Source organism: Phaseolus vulgaris, chromosome 1 (genome assembly GCF_051622355.1).
Source record: "Phaseolus vulgaris cultivar YP4 chromosome 1, ASM5162235v1, whole genome shotgun sequence".
NCBI classification, from domain to species: Eukaryota; Viridiplantae; Streptophyta; class Magnoliopsida; order Fabales; family Fabaceae; genus Phaseolus; species Phaseolus vulgaris.
The window spans coordinates 13,122,956-13,132,392 of NC_143498.1; the positions used below are offsets into that span (position 1 = coordinate 13,122,956).

A 9,437-nucleotide genomic window follows, 5' to 3' on the forward strand; every position below is an offset into this window, starting at 1 on the left:
GGGTTCCTTTTTTGTGAACACATTTTTCTACCGTTTTTACCCCTTATAAATACAACCAACTTTGTTGAATCTTAAAAGAAAGTACAATTTAAACTTAGCTCAATTTCAGAAAACCAACTATAATTTGACATTACCTAGTTGATGTGAGATTTGCATCACTTACATACTATAATTTGGTCATATCTCTAATTAATATGGGATCTCCAACTGAATCTATGATATGTAAGAAACTACCAACAATAATTACAAGTGCTCCTATCACTACAAGAAAAAATGCTTTTAAACATCAAATTTTGGTTTCTAAAATAATAAAATTAGTCACTAACTTAATTAGAGACTAATTTAGAAACTAATAGTCTTAAGTAGCTAAAATCATGGTCGCTAATTTTAGATACCAATTTAGATTCCAATTTAGAAACCAATTTAGTTACCATTAAATAAAAACCAATTTAGTGACCAAATATATAAAAACTAATTAGTGACCAATTATTTAAAAATCAAATTAACGACCAATTTCATTGAAACCAATTTAGTAATCAAAATATATAGAAACTTATTTAGTGACCAAATATATAAATATAAAAAATGTCACTATATTGGTCTCTAAATAATATAATTTATTATAAAATATTATTTTATTTATCTACATTTTTTTTTATTTGTTTTTACCTACTCACTCTTTCATATTTTATATTTATTTGTAAATTTAAGTTCACTAGTTTTAAAATAAATTTATATAGTTCGCCAACTCAAAACAATTATGTTCAAAATCCAAATATAGTTATAAGTGAGCATTTTTTTCAAATTTTACAAAAAAAAAACTTTTTAATGAATTATGAATGTGAACTAAGATTGTGGTAGAAACTAAAAGATAATCACATAAACTCAAGTTGAAATTATTATATTGTTGTAGTTGTTTGAAATCTACTTTCAACTTCTGTTAATATCCATGAGTTATATGTACAAGAAAGTTTAGTCTATTCCTCTCTATCCATCAAACTGTCTACAAGCTTGTGAGCTGGAACAAATCAAAGACGGTCGTGGAAGCCAGAACTGAAAGATTGTTACAAATCAGTAAGAAACAAACACATAACAATGGATAAAGGAATGAAAGAATGAAAATTAAAACACAAGATGAATGCAAAATTGCAAATCATTGATTGATTATTAACTTACCTTCTCAAACAATACTACCTCAACCTCATAATACAAAGTGGAGTTAGAAGGAACTGTAGCAAATTCCTGTTGAGACTCTGATGAGCAAAAACCATACTCAAGCACAATAGTTAACAATGCCACCTCACCCTTCTTCATAGTCAAAACAACTCTGTCAAGCCCATCAATTACTTGTTCAGCTCAATCCATAAAACACTCATATTAGCTAGCTTAACAAATAATTTAGTGGGAATCGGGAGAAACATTGAGACATTTTTCAAGTTACCCTCATCAGTTTTGAATTCAAACAACTCCCCTTCATCATCATGACCCTTCTTCAAAAAAACAAAGTACCATCTTGCAACCTACTAATTACTTTCACTATAAGAATGCAAAAACAAGAAGGAAACATCAGAACCATGTTTTAAATCCATAAACAATGGCAAGGTTATCATCTACATTAAGAATTACAAGCATTTACATTTCACAATTTCCCCCTCATTTGGACGCTCATACCCTTCCCCTTCCTTGGGGATCTTCTTAATGACCTTCTTGTCATAAGTTACATCTGACAGTCTTCCAAGAAACTAACTCAAGGGTAATCTCCAATGATGCATTTGGTTTTAGGCTAAATATAAATAACGAAATATTAGACATTGTTCCAAAATGGTTTTAAATTGCCAAACTGGATCAATATCAATATTTCATACAACAATCTACAAGGCATGATTCCAGATTTGTCACTACATAATAATTTATATTACCTTAATCTTAGATCAAATCAATTTCAAGGTCATATTCCATCATTTTTACGAGGTTCAATGTATCTTGATCTGTCTAACAATAAATTCACATATTATTTTGTTGCTACACTATTCAGGCCTCTTAAGTTTATACTTGTAGTTCATACCTTAAGTTCCTCAATGGTTTTCTCGTAGTTGGAATTTTCATTCAGGGAGTTTTGCAACTTTTGGCTCATCAAGGAGTATGCATCAACCATCTTTTCATGTTCCTATGCAATCACACCATTATATCCATTTCAGTGAAAAACTACAGCATCAATGATAAACAGATATAAACAATGACATGCTGGCATACATAGCTCTTCACCCACAGTGAAATCAGGCACAAATGATTCCTGCTAAATAGCCATTATGAAACATGAAAATTCACCAGCCAGTTAAAACTTAAAATGAATAATCAAATCCTTGTGTACTAAACCCTAAAATTCAAAATGAATAATCAAATCCTTGTGTATTTTCCCAAGCAGTGTACAATGAAATCTTTATGAAACAAACAAGACCACCACCACCGTCAAAATGTAAATAAGAGGAAGCACAAAATTAGAAACCACTGAATTTTATTAGTACATTCATAATTTCATATTAGACATCTAATCAGAGAAAGAATACAGTAAAATTGAGATGCAGGTCTACATTTTTCTGTTTTCTAGTTTTACTATTAATGAGGATTAACAAGGAGAGCAATGTAGGATTGGGATTTTACACATTTAATCCAACCGAAAAACATTCTCTTTCATCTATAATTGTTTTTGCTTTCTCCTCTAACTCATATAGAACCTGAAAAGGCTAATAAAATAGCTTTGCATCATATTTAACATAATAGACACAGAAAACACGGATGAGTATTGAAAATGTTGTAGTTAGTGATATGCAATAGTATAAACAAATGCCTTGAAAAAACTTCTTATTAAAATGAATATAATTTATCATTTATAAAACATAACCTTTGAACTTGGACATACAAGAACATAGTTGTGTTGTAAAGTAGAGTTATAGTAAATCAATTTTCCAATTCAAATCATATTGCATCTAGAAGCATAACTTAACCAAAATACACCTCAAAGCAGATAAATGCCGAGAAAAAAATTATACTCATGGTATCTCAAATATTCATCAAAAGAAATAATAGTTAGTTGACACCATCTCAGTCTTCCAATTCAAATCAATTATAGTAAATCAATTTTCCAATTCAAATCATATTGCATCTAGAAGCATAACTTAACCAAAATACACCTCAAAGCAGATAAATGCCGAGAAAAAAATTATACTCTAGGTATCTCAAACATTCATCAAAAGAAATAATAGTTAGTTGACACCATCTCAGTCTTCCAAAAACTTAAGTATCATTACTTAAAAGAGTCACCACTTCAATCATACTCGTTAGAGTACTACCTCTGATTCCTTCCTTCCCAATTTTTCATGCCTCAATGCATCAACCACCTCTTGGTATTTTGAATACATTTTGGCCAACTTTAGGAAATAGATGTATATGGTAAGAAGGTGTATAATTGTGTAATTCAAATGAAAATGGGACCAGCATTAAAGGTAAAATATTAATAACTTACACTCCACCCATCTCAAACAAGTGAAGCAGCTAATGCAGTTCCAAAAACTCCAACAGCAATTTTTGGGACTAGTAAACTATTTTCCTCCACCATGTTATCGGGTTCAATTGATTCAATCCACCTTTAAGAACAAAACAACTAACTAAAAAATAATTATGGGAGCAAATAATGGGCTTTATGTTATCTATTCTTATAATTGTCATGTGCAGGTATGTTTTCATAACTAATGCATGAAAAGGATTGGAATAAAATTCAATTATATATGCTGATTTTGCACAAAAGTGACAATAATAATCATCTATCTACTACTGCTTCCAATATTAATAAATTTAGAAATAAAACTGATTACACATTACAATTATTAGTGCCACCGTTTAGTGAACTTGAGCTTGTATTAGTAAAGTAGCTAAGACCATATAATAACTACTAGTATAAAAGGAGATTATTTTAAGATTTCATGACAAAATTGAACTATCATATTTTTAGTTTACATTTCAGGCCACCTTTCTTTCATTTTCTTCCTCCTTACATTGATTAGACCTTTCAAATCAATGGTTTATTTAAACATCAGTCAGAACAAATTTTCGGGAAAAAATCCTACGTCAATGGGATCACTCCTTGAACTTCAAGTATTATTGAGAAACAATAAATTAACAGGTTCTAATTTGGTCCATTTTTATTGCAAAATTATTTGTTGAGTAATATGTGGAACCATGGTAATTGTAGGTGCAAATTTTTGGGGCAGAAACTCTCCACCAAGAGTATTTTCTAAGCAAGTATGTCTCGTAGATTCCTATAGATTGTAAATAAGGAATACAACATGAAAACGGTTTTAAGATGGGAAAGATACACCGTGAGTAAAGTTGTGCGGAGCTTTGATGAGCAAACACAAAAATTAAAGGCAAAGAACGAGAATGGAGAACGAATCGAAACTTACGATGATAAGCTTGAAGAGGTTGGTCTCCTTCGGATCAGAGAAGCGCCATTGGCCGCGTAGAGTGTGTTACCGTCACGAAGTGCGTTGCCGTCGCAGAGTGAGTAGCCGTCGCGGAGTAAGAAGCCATGGCGGAGTGCATTGCCATCGCGGCGTTGTCGTGGCGCCGTGGCGGAGTGCGTTCCGTTTGCAGTGTCTTGCCTCCGAGAATGAGAGATAGAAAAGGTTAAAGAGATAAAAGGTTTAAGATACTTAGAAATTCAAACCTCCAGAGTATATTCAGATTTAAAAAATTAAATAAGTTTTTATAAATATGAATATTTATTTAAATTAATTCATACATTTTTTAATTTAAATAATATTTTGAATTATTAATTTAATTTTATGTTTAAATAAAATACAAAGATTAAAATACTATTTTAAATATAATTTTTAAATTAATATTAATTATTTTAATATTATACTATTAATAAATTTAAAATATTAATTTAAAATATTTTATGAATTAAAAATTAATTACTCCAAAATTAATATCTAAATTTAAATAATAGTGACTAAAAATTTAAGTATCTAATAATATGATGATTATTAGTTTCTAATTTTTATTTTTAGAAACCAAAAATTAGTCTCTAAAATAGATTAGAAGTGATTAAGAAAATGGTTTTCAATTACATCTCAAGAGACTTAAAAAAATGGTCTCTAAAAAAACTTTCATTTTTATTTTTATTATTAGTTACCAAAAATATAGTATCTAATTATATTATAATTTTTATTAATAATAGATATTATTTTAAAACCAATAATTTTTAGTTTATAAAATAGTATCTAAATTAGTTACTATAGAAACTATTTTTTTATGATTTCTAAATTAGTTCCTATTCAAACATTTTCTAGTAGTGTATTGAGTAATTAAAATGTTATAAAAATTAATAAAAAAATATTTATTTTTATGACTAATTTTATGCACACGTTTTTTCTAACTTCAATATAAATTTAAATTATTTAATCATTTTAATAATTATTATAATAATTAATTCTTAATTATATTTTCACTTTTTATCATCGTAAAAAAAATTGGACACACAGGTTCATATGCCTGTGTCTTCCCACTAGACAGTATGAATGCCTTGAGCCTTCTTCCAAAAGGAACAAGTTTTAAAGGTTCTAATGGTTCCTAAGATGTTGGGGTCTATAGATTTCCATGGCAGGGCACATAGCTTCTTAAGTCAACTCTTTGGTGATCCTTCAACTTCTTCCTTCTCCATATGATCACGGTAACCTTGACCTAAGAACCGAAGTTCCACATAGCCAGTCCATTAATAGATGATTTTTTCCATTTATTTTCTCAATTATAACCTTAGAAATCCTATAAATAGCAAAAATATGACATGTGAAAGTCATGACAAGAAAGAAAGCACCTCGTCCCTTCCTTTTTCAAAGGAAAATACTAGACACAGTCTAGAGTAGTAGAATGAGGGAAGTGAGGTTAGATACAGGAAGAGAAGACGATAACATTTCTAGGCAAGCACGACAATGATCAGCCAAGTGGACAGTGAAAGACCAAACTATATTTTCGTAGTAAACCAAATATCCTTCAAATTTAGAGTACTAATACTTGAACCACCAAAACAAACCAGGAACACAGAGAGATAGGGAGAGAGGCAAGTCAACAAACTCACTGCACTTTTATCCAAAAAGAGTAAATTATTGAAACCAGGTTATCTTAAATGAATAGGAACAATGTAGAACAGCCTGGTATAATTGCAACCTGAGGTTGGACTGAGTTATAGAACAAGATGTTGAACTGAGTCAATTTCCTGCTGCACCCCCGCGTCACTACCAAAAAACCTAGAATTCAAACAAATATACACAGATAGAAAGTTAAAAACCAAACCTGTATACAGAAAAAGGTTCCAGGGATTGCAGCAACAATATGGGACTTTGTAAACTCAATCTCCAAAGCTATGTAAGAAAGGTGTAGGAAAAATATCATTCTGCATGATAGAAGCAACTAAAAGTCAACCAGATCAAGTGCAAACAGGATAAAAGCAACTAAAAGTAAAACTTAATGCTTTGACACAATTCAATCATTGTATCACGTGTTACACACTCATTAAGAAACCAATAAGTAGCTAATCAAACTTCACATATTTAGATAGGAAAGGAAGAAAAAGAGACAATGATCACAGTAATGTAAAAACTGCATCTTTAAAATAGAAGTTAGGCAATATGGGGCATCATTGTAGATTTATCTCCTCCCAATCAAAGAATAGCATGCTTTAATAGAATGAAAAGTTCATGCAACTCCAATCTGATTATACTAGTCCTAAAGAATTGAAAACATAGAAAATAACCAACTAGCCTAATATCAAAATAGTCAGAAAATGATTTTGGACTAAATTATAATAACAAGACCATCACTCTGATTTCTTATCCCATTTAGAGAACAGATTCAAATTCATTTATGGACATAGAATATTTAATTTCCACAATTAATAACACAAAGGCAAGAATTCAATCCAAAGACATACTATGACAAGAGAGTACCAGAACATGGAAATTTTACCAATTAAAAGTAAAAGCATAGTTTTTGTCTATGAAGCACAAATGCAACGATATTGATGCACTAAAAGATATTGATAAACATTAACTGGTATAAAAAAAACTCACTTAAATCACTATACACATTGTCTTAAAACAAAGAACAAGAGAGGGAAAAAGATCTATATAGAGAGAAATACAATGAAGAAGGAGGCATAATAAAATAAATTTAAAATTTCAGAATATCAATATTATTGGCTATTAGCTAATTGTGAGGTGAAAATATCAATATCTCATGACCATTCAACCAGCAACAGGTTAGCAGTACGTCAGTATCTTACAAAGGGGAAGAAATATTTAACATCTGAACCAACAGTTAAGAGATAAATTATTCAAAGCAAATGTACAGGGAAATAAAGAAGGCAAGCAAATAACTTACAACGAAAGTAGGGAAAACGCCAGACTATGAGGTCCTCGTTCCAATGCTTCAGCAAAAAACGTTTGATAGATGGTAACAATGTTGCCCTGTACAAAGAGGAAAAATATACCTGTAATAAAAAGCAAACATGATTTAAATACACACACATATAATATGCATGTGTGTATACTGTTTACTTCATAAAGGAGGCCAATTGCCCAAAGAAAATAACATACGATAGAGCTACAATCCCAAGTAAAAAAAAGTAGCCTGTCAGCACAGCATTGACTAAGTCATTAGATAGAAATTTGAAGAGCAAGAAAAGTGATAATAACATTGCACTCCGAACAAAAAGGAATCAGATGGCATGTTCATTGTTCATTGTCTCCTGTATAATTATATGACACAATTCAGATAAGTCAGAACATGACAACACTTGATTTGAGACTTAAAAGGAGAAACACAGAGAAGACAATGTGGATAAAAACCGCTACTTACAGTAGGTGGAGTTGGTTTGACAGAACGATAACATCCCACATACACAGTGAGACAAGCAGTCAAGATAACATTTACATTTGAATCTACTTTCACAACAAGAGGTGCTAAGGTTAAAACTGCCACAAGAGATAACAAGACATTGGTTAACAATGAAAAAATTAAATAAACCAAAAAAATGGATTGCATTTTCCCATTAGCAGATACATTAAAATTAAACAATAAAGAACTCAAAAGGTATATTACACTTAATTCCCTCTAATTCACTCATGAAAACCCCAAACACTCGATAGCACAACCATCTAAACCCCATAGGCCCTTACCTTATTAAATCCTGCAGCACCATCATCACTTTCCACTCATTCATGCCCATAGCTTATAACATTTGCATGCACTAAAATACCCAAAGCCTAATTTCACCAACCTTGCATGTGACAAACGCATTCCATCCACATTAAGCATACATTACACCCCAAAATTTACATTCACACAAGTTTACTTCTACCTTAAAAAAAATCATAGGACCCATCACTGAAACAGTAAAACAAGAGAAAAATTACCAACAACATTAAGCAAGAAGACTAACCTGCTAAAGTCAAATTCGCAATCCCCTGTGATCAGAAACAGCGCCAAATTAACGAACAGAAACACTTCACTGACCAAGTAGAAATCAATTTCACAAAAAGCAAAATGATAATTTATGATTTTGGTAGGAAACGAATGGATTAGGGTTTTAAGTTTTCTAACATATCCCGTTTTTGTTTTATTATCTGAATGTTTTTCTTTTACTACAATTTAATCGATGATGATGATGATGAATATAGATAGAGGCAGGGCAAGCGGTTAGTCGATCACAGTAGCATCCTAGTAACTGACCCACGTAAGTTGAGGCGTTTGGACAAACCTGAAAGTTACCATTTGCCACGTCGGATTTAGAAAAAAATTTATAGCAAAATATTCTTTCAATTTCTATTTTCTTACAAAACTAGTTTGATGGTGTATATAAAAAGTAATTAAATATGTAATGGTCCCAAGTACCCAATATTGATTGAAAGACATGAATTTGAATATATTAGTTAAATATGTATTAACACTAACTAAATCTTACGGATAATATAAATCTTAACTGTGACACGCATTCTAATTTAGCTCCAAAATATAAAGCATCATCAGATACTATAAATAGGTAAAATGATACTATAAATAGGTACAATAATTAAAATAAATATATGTAATTATTACAACATTAATTGTATATCGAATATTCACTTGAGTGTCACACAAGCTTCTACATATGCATCTCCAAACACTAACAAGGTGTTTGTTTCAATGAGGAGCAGTGGAGAAAGTGTTTTCTGTGTGTTTGTTTCAATGATTTTGAGCATAGAAGTCATTTTTCATTCTTCACACAAATGAAGGAGTTTGGATTCTTACATTTTACTTAAATACCTTGCATGCAGTTTATTACAATACAAAATATACAAAATTAAATATTACATAAATTTTTATTTAAAAATTTCAAAAAT

General features: G+C 30.5%; 1 protein-coding gene across 1 annotated transcript; it reads right to left on the reverse strand.

The window, feature by feature from the left end:
• Positions 1-872: 872 nt before the first annotated feature.
• Positions 873-8,695, reverse strand: LOC137813581 (uncharacterized). The gene is made up of 8 exons (XM_068615921.2): positions 8,498-8,695; positions 7,915-8,030; positions 7,438-7,546; positions 6,352-6,451; positions 4,461-4,653; positions 2,066-2,167; positions 1,177-1,536; positions 873-1,053 (listed from the first exon to the last, which is right to left on the reverse strand). The coding sequence occupies exons 2-5, from the start codon at positions 7,946-7,948 to the stop codon at positions 4,495-4,497; spliced, it is 402 nt and encodes a 133-aa protein (XP_068472022.1). The 5' UTR covers positions 7,949-8,030; positions 8,498-8,695; the 3' UTR covers positions 873-1,053; positions 1,177-1,536; positions 2,066-2,167; positions 4,461-4,494.
• Between the last annotated feature and the right edge of the window lie 742 nt (positions 8,696-9,437).